We start from the raw sequence: 17,023 nt of genomic DNA on the forward strand, positions 1-17,023 counted from the left end.
CCAATGTACATAAAATAAAAATAGATAAAAAATAATAAAAATAAATGCTTAGAACTCACAGGGTTAATATCTAACAATAACCGAAAAATGAGCCAAGTTCTAAATATTTCCATACATCTTAAGAGGCAGACTGAAATTCTACCACAGTTTAAAAAACACCACTCATGACAAAAAGGCAACTGTACTTACTATCCCAGCACATGAATAATGAGTGACAGCAACACAGGGATGCACTCTTATTTCTGAAGTCTAACCATGGCAAAGTCTAAAAACTGGACAACTATAGATGTAACTAACCATCTTATTAAATAAGAAACACAGAAACAATGTAAAAGAGAAAGCCGAGAGGTCAGAGCTCAGAGCTAAAATCTCACCCTTCCGCCTGCGGTGTCCCAGCTTCCCGAAAAAGAGCTACTTCCTGTCTGTACGCCTTTTTTATAGTATTATTGTTCTGCCTTCTCATTGGTTGTAAACCCAAACACGTGACTGCCTCGTCACTGTCTGAATGTACAGCCCCCTAGGTCTTAAAGGCATATGTCTCCAATGCTGGCTGTATCCCTGAACACACAGAGATCTATGGGATTAAAGGCGTGTGCCACCACCGCCACACTCTTGCTATGGCTCTAATAGCTCTGACCCCCGGGCAACTTTATTTATTAACATACAATCAAAATCACATTTCAGTACAATTAGATTACCACCACATTTCCCCTTTTCTATTTTAATAAAAAGAGAAAAAAGCAAAAGGTTATAACTAACAAAAGAAAAACTATATACAAAAGTACAATAACTATATACAATATATACAAGTAATAAATACCTAAATGTCAGGTATTTGACAAATCAGAGAAAATAATTCCATTATCTATCCTATTTTGGTAATTCCAAGATGTATCTAATGTACTTTCTATCCTAATTAATTTTCAACTATAACTAACTAATCTTCAACCATAACTAACTAATCTTCAACTCCCTCAGAGACCCAAGAAGGGAATAATATTAGCTAACAAAAATAAAAACAGGAAGTGCATGCAAGCAACTTCCAAAAAATTTGTGAGTTGACAGAAACAGCCAGCTGCCTGGGCAGTCACCTGAGGTTTCTCCGCAGTGTTGGGGCATCATCTTCAGCCTATAGGCTTAGTGTATCTGACAGACTCATTTGTGATGTAGGATGTACACAAGGTCAACAGTTCAACCTCACATTGGGTGAGAGCAGTCCACGTACCAGAAACACCTGAATTCCACTAGTGTCCTGTCATGATTCAGGATTTTAAATTCTGGAAATTGTTGAGTTTTTAAATTCAGCTGTCCATTCTTCTTGGCTGTGTATATATGGCTTCATCTCAGCATCCCCTTCTTCTCCACATCCCTCTATTAAATGCCAGTCTACTTTCGAGAGGCATGAGCTTTCAGCTGCTGTTCCATTGTACAACAGAAGCCATTGGCCCTCTGCCTGTTAAGCTGCCTTCGAAGAAAAGGGCACCGTACCTTTTCCGGATGCGAAGGCCACTTCAGGGATGGGGCCATATTGTCCTGGCCTCAGAAGATGCCTTTCTGATTTGTCAAATACCTGACATTTAGGTATTTATTACTTGTATATATTGTATATAGTTATTGTACTTTTGTATATAGTTTTTCTTTTGTTAGTTATAACCTTTTGCTTTTTTTTCTTTTTATTAAAATAGAAAAGGGGAAATGTGGTGGTAATCTAATTGTACTGAAATGTAATTTTGGCTGTATATATTGTATATGCTTATTGGATAGTTTTTCTTGTATTAGTTATAAGCTTTTTTAATTTTAGACAAAAAGAGAGATGTGGTGGTATTGTGTCACCAAAATATTGTGTACCTTAATAAACTTACCTGGGGTCAGAGAACAGACAAGCCACTAGTTAGTCAGTGATAGCACACGCCTTTAATCCTAGCATTCCAGAGACAGAAATCCCTCTGGATCTCTGTGAGTTCAAGGCCACATTGGAAATAGCCAAGCATGGTGACACACGCCTTTAATCCCAGAAAGCCAGCCTTTAATCCCAGGGAGTGGTGGTAGAAAACAGAAAGATACATAAGGCGTGAGGACCAGAAACTAGAGGCTTTTGGCTGGTTAAACATGTGGCTGGTTAAGCTTCAGGCTTTCGAGCAGCACAGTTCAGCTGAGATTCATTCCGGATGGGGACTCAGAGGCCTCCAGTCTGAGAAGACAAGACCAGCTGAGGATCCGGCGAGGTGAGATAGCTGTGGCTTGTTCTGTCTCTCTGATCTACCAGCATGGACCCCAATAACTCGCCTCAGGTTTGATTTTATTAATAAGAACTTTTAAGATTCCTGCTACAGACAACAGTGATGAGATCCTAAACAGCTAAGCAGTTACAAATATTAACATGTATTTTCTTGCAGAGGACCCAAGTTCAATTTCCAGCACCCACACAAGGCAGCTTACAACTGCCTGTAATTCCAGCTCCAATGATCTTGTGTCTCTCTAACCTGAGGGTACAGGCATATATACTTTTACACATACATACAAATTTTAAAACCAAATAGAAGCATCATCAACAACAAAACAAACAAACAAAAAACTAGCCTTAACTGGGTATGGTGGTGCATGCCTTTAATCCCAGATTCCAGCAATGGGGCAAAGACAGGTAGATCTCTGTGCATTCAAGGCCAGAGTGGTCTACATAGAGAGTTCTAGGACAGACAGGACTACACAGAGAAAGGGGATAAACAACATGGAACTGTGAACATTGTCATCCTTTTCTGAACAGCATCTGAACTCAACATAATGGCCCTGGTGGCCTCACAGTAACAGCTCAAGGCTTGAGTGGAGTGGGACTGATGAGTATGTAAGTGAACTCTGTGCATCTTCACCTTGGTCTACATTGTTCTCATCATGATGCCTATCTAGGCTTTCAGTTACAATTCTTAGCACTACAAGGGTTAACTGAAATTAATTAATTTCTGGGTCCCAGAAAGAAAAAAGAGTGGAAGAGGTCTCTGGGCAGTGGTCTAGATTCTCAAGCACCTACTTTTCTGTTAGATAACAAAGAAAAAGCTAGAGCAATCTGGAATATGACTAGCTCGAGTTCCTATTTGGAATAGACCTGCCCAACTTACAAAGGATAAGAGCATACAGCTCCTCACCAATTATGTTCCAGCCAAGGTGTCAAATACTGGTGGTATCCACTTAGAGCTTATCATTATACCCTCCCCACAGAAGTATTGCCATGGAAATTAACCATATATGACTAAGTACTTTGTACTATAAAAAATCCAATGGTTAACCATGGTTCCCTACTAAGTGTTAACACATCTCTGGGCATACTTGGAACCTGGGTAGAGACACACACCTTCTCAGCTGACCACTTACTCTTTTTGGATGAACACAGGTAGATACTGAGGTATAAGTAAATAGTGCATATACTATATTCTTCAGACTTACAGAAGCAACAGGATCTACATAGCTTTCTTCTTCAACATCTAATAAATTCATCTTGATATATAATATGCTATAGGAACAGATCACAACTATCACTGACAATTTTTTAGAGTTGAATACTGTTCAGTGCCTTCCTTTGGTGTGATGCAAGGGTGAAATTATTGTAAATACTTAGGGATGCAATTATAGAACAGAAACAAAGCACATCAGGTATTGCCAAAGTTCTCTCTAAAACAGGTATAATAAATTAGTCCCCACAAGCACTGAACAAGAATTGCTATCTTAAGCCGGGTGGGTGGTAGTGGCACACTCCTTTAATCCCAGCACTCAGTAGGCAAAGCCAGGTGGATCTCTGTGAGTTCAAGGCCAGACTGGTCTACAGAATGAGATCCAGGACAGGCACCAAAAACTACACATAGAAACCCTGTCTCTAAATAAATAAATAAATAAATAAATAAAAAATTGCTATCTTCTCAAGCCCCAAGTAGCTAACTCCAAGTTCACTGTTGCTCAGCTGATGACTATGAAATAACATGCCATCATGAATTCAGTTTGTAAGTCCCTGTCTATGTGTGGGGTTGAGCAACACCTATCTTAGTGCATTTATCAGTGAACTGAGGCTCATTTATAAATTGATGTTTTGTCCCTTCAGATTGTCTGATGACAAATCTTGTCATTTCAGTTGTGTTTGGTGTTCTTCACACATTAAAAAACAAAAACAAACAATAACAAAAAAAAACTCCATTAAAAAAAACTACTTCCAGCCGGGCGGTGGTGGCGCACGCCTTTAATCCCAGCACTCGGGAGGCAGAGCCAGGCGGATCTCTGTGAGTTCGAGGCCAGCCTGGGCTACCAAGTGAGCTCCAGGAAAGGCGCAAAGCTACACAGAGAAACCCTGTCTCGAAAAACCAAAAAAAAAAAAACTACTTCCTTTACAATTTGTAGTCAGTTTGGCTTATTTCAGATATCCTTTCCTTGAGGGTTCAGCAGTTAAGAGTACTGGCTGCTCTTCTAGAGGACCTCGTTCAATTCCCAGCACCCACATGGTGGCTGAGAAATGACTGTGACTCCAATTCCAGGGGATGTGATGCCCTTTTCTGGCCTCGGAGGGCAGCAGGGACAGAAGGGGTACACAGACACATAAATAAATGTTTTAAAAAGAAAAGTAATCCTTTCCTCTTCTGAGATTGCAAACTCCTCTTCCAGATAGACCAAGGCTTTTTGTTTGTCCGTTTTTAACTGTTCTATCCATTTTTAAGTGTTCTGTCTGTTTATATGTCTGTGCACCACGTGCACACCTGGTGTCCAGAGGTCAGAAAAGTCTCAGAACACCTGGAACTGGAGTTACAGATGGTTGTGTACACACACGAGCGCACCTATTAGAGTCCAGATGCATTAGATCCCCTGGAGGTATTACAAACTGTTGTGAGCCACTTGACATGGGGGGTAGAACTCTAACCCTCTGCAAGAGTAGTATGGGCTCTCAACCACTGATCCACCTCTCCAGCTCCAACAGATTTTCTAATACTAAACAAACCTTCCATTACCAAGGAAAAAGCTACTGGTTCCTTTTTGTCTCTTTTCTTTTCTTTTTTTTTTTTTTTTTTAAGGGGGGGTTGCGATTCTCCCTTGTAGCTCAAGCTAGCCTCAAACCCAATCCTCTTGCCTCAGTCTCCAAATACTGCTGAAATTACAGCTATGTATCATCATGCCCAACATGGTTTACTGGTTCTGGTTCTTCTTCAAGACACTAGTCCACCATTTTTTTCTGGGAAGACTTCTAAGCTACCATGTAGAGATAAAAATAACATGTCCCATGATTTCCTTATAACCATTCAGTTATCCAACTCCTCAAATTCCTCATAATCCTGCACTAGGCCATGCTGCCTGCCACAAAACAGGAGCTGGTTAAACACCATGAATAATACTTGGGCAAGAGATATTTTTATTTTCCTTTTGGTTTTTGAAGGTAGGGTTTCTCTGTGTAGCCCTGGCTGTCTTGCAACTCACTTTGTAGACCAGGCTAACCTCAAACTCAGAGATCCAACTGCCTCTGCTCCCAAGTTCTGGGAATAAAAGCATGTGCCACCACACCTGGCAAATGTTTCATTTCTTCTCTTTCTTCTTCCCTCCCTCTTTCTCTCTCTGATTTTTTTGAGACAGGATTTCTCTGTATAGTTTGGAATTCGTTCTGTAGACCAGGCTGGCTTCACACTCAGATTCACCTGTCTTTGCCTCCCAAGTGCTGAGACTAAAGGTGTGTGCCACCACTGCCCTGCTCTGTCTTTTATTTTTAAATTACACTTAGGTATTTATTGTATATGTGTGCCATGTTGCATGTATAGAGGTCAGATGGTTCTCTCCTTCTACCATGTGAGTCCCAGGGATCAAACTAGGGTCATCAGGCTTGGTGAAAAGTACCTAAACACACCACACCATCTCACTAATCCAGATAGTATGTCTGTTTTTTTTCAATAGATATTTATTTTTATTTTATATGTATCAGTGTTTGCCTACATGTATGTATGTGTAACACATATGTGCTTGGTACGCATGGAAGCCAAAAGGAGGATATTGGCTCTAGTTCCAGGTAGTTGTTAGCCACTCTGTAGGTGCTGGGAACTGAATCCAGGGCCTCTACAAAAGCAGTTAAGTTCTCTTAACTACTGAGCAATCTCTCTAGCCCCCAAATACTCCTTATTCCTGGTAACTTTAATACAGACTCGGGATTCTGAACAAAAAATTCCATGAAAGTAAAATTAAAATGAACACTATAAGAGAAAGGGCTTCAAGTCTCAGACTATAAGGAGTCTTGGTGCCTTACAATGGAAATGAGACATTGACATTGACATAGATGATATATTTTATTTAAAAAATAGATTTAATCATGAGCTTTTGCTGAACTCAAAATAACAACAACAAAAAGGTGTGTTCAAGGGAGAGTGAGCGAAAGGAGAGAGACACTATGATCCACATAATAACCCAAGTTCTCAGTCTCCAACACCCCTTTCTTAGCTCAGCATTTGTCTTTCTCTATGGGTTACATTAGCCTTTTCCAGAGTCTCAATGTTAAACGACTTTTCATTTTTCCCCAAAATTTTAAGAAAGATTTACTGATCTTACTTTGTAAAAAAAAAAAAAAAAAAAAAAAAGATTTAAATACTTTACTCATTTATATATTACTATCCTTCTAAATATCATAGAAATAAATCTTCAACATACTTGGTGCTAACAAATGCACCAATTTTATAAGTGAGCATGCCCCATATTAAGAGAAAATGCTCACCAAGAGCTGGATGTCAAGGCGTAAGCCCAGTTCCCAGCAAAGGATGACCCAATGAAACCTGCTTCCTACTTCCCACTGTTGCTGGTACTTTTTATCCACTTTGGAGGAACAGGAGTGCAAATGGCTGTTGTCCAACAATAATAGACAATAATAAACAATGCTTAAGCAGTGTACTAAGAAATAGAGGATTCTGCCTTTATAAAGGAATGTTCCTCAAATTTGGAAATTCTATGGCATGACAAACAACTCAGAACCCACCAGAGTACTTACCTCATCCCTGTGTTTTTGACAGAAGACTAAAAACTGGGATGCTGAGTCTCCCTTCCTGCTCCGTGGAGCAGAAGCTGTGGACTTCTTCCTCCCAGGAGGAGATCCTACTCCTCTCTTAGGTTCAGCCTCTGCAATCTTTGGAGGGGTACTCTTTTCTGTGCCAGGGTCACTCTCTTGGTTCTCAGCAGAACTAGACCTTTTGGTTCTTCGCCTTCTCTTCATGGGAATATCCTCGTCTTTCATAGATCCAGGGTCTGCAGAAGTGTCTTCACTGGCCCCTGAAGAGTCCACCATTTCTCCCAAAGGTTCTGCAACAATGCCAGCCTCCTTAGCCACTTGGGGGTTGAGGTGTAGCTGGTCCCCCACATAGAGGAAGGTGAATTTGGCTTTCCGTTCCTCTACTGACATGCTAGCAGCTTCCTCTGCTTGAACAATGCCCATTTCCCACTGGGCTCTCAATCTCCCTGAAATAGGTTTTAACAACTGGAAAAAAAAAACCAAAAACCCAAATCATTATGAATTTTATTACATAATATAAAAAGGTAACTCAATTAAAAGCACTTTTACAATATCAGATAAGGACAACCTATAAAAACCCAATAAAACTTTAGATATAACTCAGCTAACAACTATTGTTTCTTTAAACTAGAAATCAACTCTATTTTCTTTACCTAACATAATTTATAAAAATAAATAATAAAAATCGAAAATAAGTTATTTTTGTGAGTCATCAATGAGTAAACTAAAAATAACATTCTTGGGTAAAAGTAAATAACAAATTTAAGCTGGGCATGGTGACCGACATCTTTTTTTCTTCTCTTTCTTTTACTCTGTGTAGCCTTGGCTGTCCTGGAGCTTGCTTTGTAGACCAGGCTGGCCTAAAATCTACAAGAGATACTCCCACCTCTGCCTCCAAAATGCTGGGATTAAAGACGTGCATCACCACACCCTGCTGGTAACTGACATCTTTAATCCCAAGGCTACAGAGGCCAAAACAGGCAGATCTCTATGAATTACAGGTTAGCCTAATCTATACAGTTTCAGGCAAGCCAGGGTTACATAATAAGACTGTGCCTATAAATAAATAAATAAATAAATAAATAAATAAATAAATAAATAAATAAATAAATAAATAAATAAATAAATAAATAAATAAAGGTAAATGGCCAACATAAGAAATCACTTAAAGCAACTATAAGGTCAAAATAAAATAAACTTAGTAAGAATTAAAATTTTTGTTTAAAAACACATTAAAGGGACTTCTATCACCTTGATTTTCTCAGCTTTTGTGGGTGCCTGCTTGGCACTTTCTTGGCATAATTTTTCAAATTGTTCTTCTCCTTCAAAAGCAACAAGGCTCTTCTCAAATATCCAAGCTCTTTCTGGGGCATCACCAAAGAATTGTACATGATACTGGCGTGCACTTTTTTTCTGACCTAATTTTAAAAATAAAAACCACGAACATTAGAATTTGGGATGAAATTGGGCAAATCTACTAATAATTTGAAATTATTTTACTTGGTGCTGTTTGTGCTTATTTATTTCAGCATAAATTTTACCTTTTTAATCTCTATATACTCCATACCCAAGAGGAAATTCACTAATCAGAGATAACAGAGAAGGTACAAAGACAGACTTTGGGGGGGGGGGGGAGACACACTGGAATAAGAACATTTCTTCATCTTCCTTTTTAAATATCTTCTTAAAGAGATTTTAGACAGGACAAGACATCAGCAAAAGGGAGCTTTCAAAAAAGCAAACAGCAGCACTGAAAGGGCAATACACTGGGCTGGACTCACTAACACATCCATCCCTACTATTGAGGACTGGCCAACCCAGCTCCAGGGGATCTGACACCCTCTTCTAGCCACCATGGGCACAATGCTTAGAATAAGAGTACTCAACCTTAAGAGCAGCTGAGACCATAGCAAACCCCTCAGATATTCCTTGTTGTCACTCTTAGCTGCAGGGAGAAACATCTCTCAATGCAGCCAGAGGGATGAGCAAAGAGACTACTACCCCCTGAAATTTCAGAATTTCCTGAGGTTGAAGTAGAGGTAGAAGACAGGTAAGCCAGCCAAAAAGTAGATCTCAGTAATAAGAATAAAAAAGATCTTTAACCCTTATCCTAATGGAAATAAAAGCAGACTTCCTGGATAGCTAAAGCACGCAGAAGAAAAACATCTTCACTGAATCTTTCAAAGACACCTCCAATTGCCAGGCAATGGTGACACATGCCTTTGACCCCAGCACTTGGGAGGCAGAGGCAGGTGGATCTCTGTGAGTTTGAGGCCAGCCTGGTCTGCAGAGCAAGTTCTCGAACAGTCAGGGCTGTTGCATAGAAAAACCTTGGGGGTTGGGGGACAAACAAAAGAAGATGCCACCAATAAAAGGGCTCAAGGTGAGTCCAACTCTCTAAGGCAACCCTCTGCTTAGAGAGAACTGGGATAAAAGGAGTGTACCACCACGCTTGGCTAATTTTTACTTTTATTATTTTATGTGTATAGGTATTTTACCTGCACATATATCTGGGTTCAATTCCTAACACCTATATGGCATCTAACAACCATCTGTTAACTCCAGTTGCAGGGGACCCAATGCCCTCTTCTGACCTCCAACATGTGTACATAAACACACACTCAGACAAACACTCATACATATAAAATAAAAAGTAAAATATATTTTTTAAAAAATCTTAAGGGCTGGAGAGATGGCTCAGAGATTAAGAGCACTGGCTGCTCTTACAAAGGACCTGAATTCAACTCCCAGCACTCACATGGTGGTTCACAATCATCTATGAGACCTGGTGCCCTCTTCTGGCACACAAGCATACATGCAGGTAGAACATTATATATAATAAATAAATAAATAAATAAAATCTTTTTTTCTTTTTTTATTATTTATTTATTTTTATTTTATGTGTTTTGCCTGCCTATATTTCTGTGTGAGGGTGTCAAGTCCCCTGGAACTGGAACTACAAATAGTTGTGAGCGACCATGTGGGTGTTGGGAACTGAACCCAGGTCCTCTGGCTGAGCCATTTCTCCAGCCCCAATAAATAAAATCTTAAAAATAAAAAAAATAAAAAATTAAAAAAAAAAATCTTAAGGCCAGAGAGATGACTCAGTGGTTAAGAGCACTTAATGTTTCTTTTTTTTGTTTGTTTGTTTGTTTGTTTGTTTTGTTTTGTTTTTTTGAGACAGGGTTTTTCTGTGTAGCTTTGGAGCCTTTCCTGGAACTCACTCCATAGCCCAGGCTGGCCTCAAACTCAGAGATCCGCCTGGCTTTTCCTCCCAAGTGCTAGGATTAAAGTCGTGCACCACCTCTCTGCACACTTGCTGTTCTTACAGAGGATTCATGTCTGATCAGTCCCCCAGAATCCCATATGGTGACTGATAACTGTTCATAATTCCAGTTCCAGGGGATCCAATGCCTTTCCTGGCCTCCTTCAGCATTAGTACACATACATACACATAGGCAAATACTCACACAACACTTAAAAAAAAAAGGTACACACCTTTAATCCCAGCACTTGGGAGACGGAGGCAGGTGGATCTCTGTGAGTTTAAGACCAGCCTCATCTACAGAGGGAGTTTCAGGACAGCCAGGGATAAACAGAGAAACTATGTCTTGAAAAACAAAAAACAGACAGACAAACAAACAAATTACCTCTCAGTTGGGGATGAGAAGGCAGGAGTTAACTCTTCACTATCAATTTTTCATTACAAAAATTTTAATGTACTTTATGTGCATTTGTGTTCTATATGCATGTGTATCTGTGTGAGGGCATCAGATCCCTTGGAATTGGAGTTACAGACAGTTATGAGCTGCCATGAGAGTGCTGGGAATTGAACCTGGGTCCTCTGGAATAGTAGCCAGTGCTCTTAACCTCTAAGCCAACTCTCCAGCCCTCGTTACAAGTTTTTTTTGTTGTTGTTTTTGTTTTGTTTTTTCGAGACAGGGTTTCTCTGTGTAGCTTTGGAGCCTGTCCTGGATCTCACTTTGTAGACCAGGCTGGCCTTGAACTCACAGAGGTTCACCTGGCTCTACCTCCCAAGTGCTGGGATTAAAGGCGTGCACCACTACTGCCAGCGCAAATTTTTAAGACTACTTTTTAATTTTTCTGTTGTGTTCTTTTTTGAGAAAAGGCCTCACTATGTAGACTTGACTGGCCTTGAACTCATAAGAGCTCCATCTGTCTCTGTCTCCAGGTGCTAGGATTAAAGGAGTATGCCACCATGCTCAGCTTTTTCATTATTTGTTGATATACACACATACAAACACATATCTACATACATACACACATACATACATGCTTTGCTATATGGTTCTGATGATCAAATCCAGGGCCTTAAACATAACTAGACAAATATTTATCACTCAGCAGCATTTGTTTAGAAATATGCAAACTTGGAAAATGCCTTGAAGAACAGCAATATAGCTACGTTAAGATGTCCATATTCCGGGCTAGAGAGATGGCTCAGTGGTTAAGAGTACTGACTGCTCTTCCAAAGGTCCAATACCCAGCAACCACATGGTGGCTCACAACCATCTGTAATGAGATCTGGTGCCCTCTTCTGGCCTGTAGTCATATATGCAGGCAGAACACTGTTTACACAATAAATAAATCTTTAAAAAAAAAAAAAGTCCATGTTCCTGTAAGTAACTCTTTACCTCTCCTCTTATTAATAATGCTAATTAAACTAATTGTTTTTGTTTTCCTCAAAAAAGAAAAGAAAAAGACATAAAAGTAAGAAAGCCAGCTAGGACGAAGAAGCAGGTAAGAGGGAGACAAGAGAGTAATTGGAGTGAGTATAATCAAAATATATACATATGTATGAAAAATGTCATAATGAAGCCCCTTGTGTATATTATTTTAAGCTAATAAGAAACTTTTAAAAAGAACCAAAGAAATGCCAACCAGTTGGTGAGTTTTGCCAATACTTTAATCTTTTCATAGTATTGAAAATTAATATAATGTGTCATAGTTTCAAAATGAAGAAATCTTCTTTCTTTCTTTCTTTTTTTTTTTTTTTTTTTTTTTTTTTTTTTTTGGATTTTTTTCGAGACAGGGTTTCTCTGTGTAGCTTTGTGCCTTTCCTGGAGCTCACTTGGTAGCCCAGGCTGGCCTCGAACTCACAGAGATTCGCCTGGCTCTGCCTCCCGGGTGCTGGGATTAAAGGCGTGCGCCACCACCGCCCGGCATGAAGAAATCTTTATACCATATATAATGAATTGCTATTAATTTAAATGATGTTTAGAAATAGTTAATGTCAGGCTGGAGAGATGGCTCAGCAGTTAAGAGCACTTGCTGCTCTTCCAGAGGAGCCAAGTTCTATACCCAGCACCCATACTGCAGGTGGCTCACAACCACCTGCAACTCCAACTTAGAAGGATCTGATGTGTCTGCTCTCCACAGGAAACTGCACTCACACATACACACACATAGACATATACACATAACTTAAAAGTTTTTTTTTGTTTTGTTTTTTTAAGGAAGAAAGAAATTTAATGTCTAGCCAAGGGTGATGGCAAACACCTTTAAACCCAGTACTCAGAATGCGGATTCAAGTTTATCTCTGCAAGTTTGAAGTGAGTCTGGTCGGTCTATTGAAAGAAATCCAGGCCAACCAGGGCTATATAGAGAAACCTTGTCTCAAAAAATAAAAACAGTTAATAACACAGAAAGGATAATCTTGATATATTTGTTGACAAACAGATTACTATAGCTTGGCCCAAAGTTTGTAAAATAATGTTACTTTTTAAAGATTTATTTGTGTATCTTAAGTGTAAAGTTGCTTTGTCTGCCAGCCGGGAACCAGCCAGTCAGTCACAGAAGAAACAGGAAAGAATAGACAGTACATAGATGAGGTAAACAAGCCTCAGGGAAGCACATAGATTGAAAGAAGTGGGCTAATTTAAGTTTAAAAAAAAAAAAAAAAACTAGCTAGAAACAAATCTAAACTAAGGCCGAACATTCATAATTAATAATTAAGTTTCTGTGTCATTATTTGGAGGCTGGTGGTCCAAGAAAGCCTGCTACATCTGGCTGTCCTGGAACACACTTTTATAGACCAGGCTGGCTGACCTCAAACTCACAGAAATACACCTGCCTCTGCCTCCCCAGTGCTGCGATTAAACTTGTGTGCCACCACTGCCTGACTTCTGTACAGAGTTATATAGACAGTTATAAATAATTATAGTTGTGAGCCACTATGTGGGTGCTGGGAACTGAACTGGTTGCTCTTAACTGCTGAGCCATCTCTCAAGCCCCTACTTTTTTAGTTGAGACAAGGTCCCACTATGTAGCCTTAGCCAGCCTCAAGCTCACAGAGATCTGTCTCTGCTTCCTCGATGCTGGGAGTAAAGGTGTGTGGCACCATGCCCAAATATTTTTTTTTTCTTTTAGACAGGACCTCACTATGTTGCTTAGACTGACCTCAATTTACAATCTTTTTTCTTTATAGCACTGCCTCAGTGTTAGAATTATAGGCATAAACTACCACACTAGGCTTAAGTATTATATTTCTAGAGTTCTTTCCTGGCTTCCTTCCTTTTTTTTTTTTTTTTTTGGTTTTTTGAGACAGGGTTTCTCTGTGTAGTTCTGGAGCATGTCCTGGAACTTGCTCTGTAGACCTGCCTGGTCTCGAACTCACAAAGATCTGCCTACCTCTGCCTCCTTAGTACTGGGATTTAAAGGCGTGCCTCATCACATGCATATCTTTCTTTTCTTTTTTTTTTTATGAGTATCTTTAACCTGTAAGAATTTTATTTGGGAGCTGAAGAGATGGCTCAGCAGTTAAGAGTGCTTGCTGTTTTTTCAGAGTACCCAAATTCAATTCCCAACACCCACATAGTGGCTCACAACTGCCTGTAAGGGAATCCTAGGCCTCTGGCCTCCTAGGGTCCTATACTAATGTGCACATACTACCACACAGATACACTTACATACACATACACACACCACATACACATAATTAAGATAATAAAAGTAGCCAGGCAGTTTTGGCACACTCCTTTAATCCCAGCACTTGGGAGGCAGAAGCAGGTGGGTCTCTGAGTTCAAGGCCAGCCTGGTTTACAGAGACAAGCCAGCCAGGGCTATACAGTCAAACTCTGTCTCGAAACTCCAATAATAATAATAATAATAATAATAATAATAATAATAATAATAATAATAATAATAGAAAGTAAATCTTGCCAGGCAATGGTGGTGCATGACTTTAATCCCACCACTCGGGAGGCAAAAGCAGGCAGATCTCTGAGTTTGAGGCCAGATCTACAGAGCGAGTTCCACAACAGCTAGAAATACACAGAGAAATCCTGTTTCAAAAAAACAAAGAAACTGCCAGGCAGTGGTGGCACACACCTTTAATCCCAACACTCAGGAGGCAGAGCCAGGCGGATCTCTGTGAGTTCAAGGCCAACCTGGACTACCAAGTGAGTTCCAGGAAAGGCGCAAAGCTACACACAGAAACCCTGTCTCTAAAAACCAAACAAACAAAAAGTAAATATTTATTTTATCAAAGAATTTTATTTTGACATAAGTGAGTACTTTGATGTTCTGCTCTAAATATTTTCAATTTTTTACTTTGTGTGTGTGTGTGTGTGGTGGAGGTAAAACAACAGACAACTTTCCAGGACAAAAGGAGTTACTGTTCTACCTTGAGTTTCAGGAATCAAACTCAGATAGTCAGGATTACTGATCAAGCACTTTTTATCTGCTGAGCCATCTCACCATCCCTAACTTTCTATTTTATCACATAATTAGCCAGTTATCCAGCATCAATTAGTAATCTCTTCTTACTATGCATATCTAATGTTCATGAATCACAATCTGTATGACCTCTGCCCACACATGTACGTAGAAGAGCCTGTCCCCTCTAAACACTCTGGAGTCCAGTTGAGCACTATGCTCCTTTCTTCTCTTAATACCTCTTATCAAAACAGTCCACAGTGTGACCCCGGGTCCTCTAAAATAGAGATTTGCCCAGAGATTCTCCAGATTCTGTGGAGCCTACTGAGTTGCCTTGTATGTACTCAGAGTCAATCCCACAAGACACAAGACCACCTCAGAGCTAAACCTGAGAAAGAAGAAAAGCCTTAAATGCAAGCAAGGCCAACTATGTACAGAAACAAGAATAAAGCACAGAGAAAGTCACATAGACAGAAGACCACAGAACTCCAAGGGACAAAAGATAGGTATCAGCATGCTTGAGGTTATGATTTAGACCTTGGTGGGACACAAAAGCCCCCAACAAGGTAAAGTAGAAGCTGACAGTAATTACAAGTAGAAGATGGAAGATATATTATCTCAGTGGAGAAAACTATTTTTTAACATTTATTCTCTGTGTGTGTTTATGCATGTGCATGTGCACATCACAATGTGCACTGATTTTTCCATCCACCATGTGAGAACTAGACATCAAACTCAGGTCATCAGGATTGGTAGGTAGCAAGTACCTTTACCTACTGAGCCTTCTTACCATCCCTTGGTGAGAAATTTTAACACTGTTCTGTATAAACAGACTCAAAATTCTGGACACTGTAGTTAGTGTATAAATGATGCAGAAGTTAGATTTACTATTTTGAACAGCTGAAAAGAAAGTGGCAGCTCTTCTTATAACCCCCTCAACACGACTGCACCAAGGCTATAAATGACACATGAAGGGGTTCATCCTCCCTCAAAGGGATACATATACATTCCCAGTCTGGACACCTTGAGGTCTATCTCAAGGTTCCCAGAGCACCTTGGGAAGGATTCCCCTCATTCTAGAAAAAAATTGGAATATCAAAAGTCCTCCAGGGAGACAAAGACAAAACCAAACAACAGGTTCCTCTCCTGCTATCAGCCCTACAGACTATTAACTGTTTCTCATCACCACAGCAAAACCCTACACCCTTACAACAGAAGCCAAGGCAGGATGCAGCAAAACGGTCAGATTCTCCTTAACTTGAGCACATCCTTTCCAGTCCAAACTTGCCAGGAACTATGATCCTATGTCATTCCCTGCAACTGCCTGCCCACAGCCAGCCAACAAAACTGTGTGGCATGCAGGTGACAACACAAGGACCCAGACCCAACTGGGAGCAGGTACCACTCCTATCAGACCTCAAGACTATGGCCAAAGACCAGGAGGCAAATGCTTTGGTAAAACACAAAGGGCCACACAAGACTGAGGGGCCAGCAGCAGTTCTGGACCAGAATATCAAAATCTTGTATAGCCACACAACTGTGGTTGCCCACATTTCTGAGAAACACAGGTCAAGAGCATAAACTTGTCCAGTCAAACTCTATTCCTAACACACCTCACCTTCTTCAAACCAAATTCAAAACTTCACTCTAGAAGAAGTTTCCAAAGCCAGGCACAGTAGCACACCCCCCAGGACTCGAGGCTGAAGCAGAAGGATCATGACTACAAGACCAGCCTGAGCTATACAGACCAAGTCTAAAAAAGAAACAAAAACCAAACCTACTCCAACCACACGATCCTTTGTTACTTTTCCTCTCAAACCACGTTCTTTGGGGTTGTTATTATGAAATTAACATACTTAGGGACTAAATTATTTTTAATTTGCTTTGTATCAGTAATTACGTTTTAAATATATTCTTTTGCTTTTTGTTTCATTTTTTTGTTTTTCGAGACAGGGTTTCTCTGTGCTGCTTTGGAGCCTGTTCTGGAACTGAGGCTGGCTTTGAACTCCCAGAGATCCACCTGCCTCTGCCTCCTGAGTGCTGAGATTAAAGGCCTGTGCCACCACTGCCTAGCTAATATAGTCTTTAACTGTTTCATGAGCAAATTTATTCAAATTTTCTAAGTCAAAGATTATCACTTCTAGCTTTCCCCCTTCCCAAGTCTAATGAAATAAATGGAGATTTTTATAATTCAAATTTATTATAAAATATTAATCTACAAATAAGCAATCACTATATATTTACGCAGTAATTTTTCTCATAAAACTTGGGAGCTAATACAGAGGTAAAGACTGTTTCCCCTGCTAGAGAGAGATGGCTCAGTAGTTTACAGCACTT

The 17,023-nt window shown here is 39.8% G+C and overlaps 1 protein-coding gene across 5 annotated transcripts in view; it reads right to left on the reverse strand.

Moving 5' to 3' along the window:
* Nsd2 (nuclear receptor binding SET domain protein 2) overlaps nt 1–17,023 on the reverse strand; it is an 85,987-nt gene that overhangs the window by 41,542 nt on the left and 27,422 nt on the right. For all 5 annotated transcript variants that reach the window (XR_013043100.1, XM_076547003.1, XM_076547004.1 and 2 more), the window contains 2 exons: nt 8,261–8,427; nt 6,992–7,474 (listed from right to left, as the gene is read on the reverse strand). Coding sequence is in view for 4 of the 5 variants with exons in the window: in XM_076547003.1 (XP_076403118.1) it covers nt 6,992–7,474; nt 8,261–8,427 (650 nt within the window). In the remaining variant the exon portion in view is untranslated. The remainder of the gene's footprint in view (nt 1–6,991; nt 7,475–8,260; nt 8,428–17,023) is intronic.

The sequence above is a fragment of the Peromyscus maniculatus genome, chromosome 10, assembly GCF_049852395.1.
Source record: "Peromyscus maniculatus bairdii isolate BWxNUB_F1_BW_parent chromosome 10, HU_Pman_BW_mat_3.1, whole genome shotgun sequence".
In the NCBI taxonomy this organism is placed as follows: domain Eukaryota; kingdom Metazoa; phylum Chordata; class Mammalia; order Rodentia; family Cricetidae; genus Peromyscus; species Peromyscus maniculatus.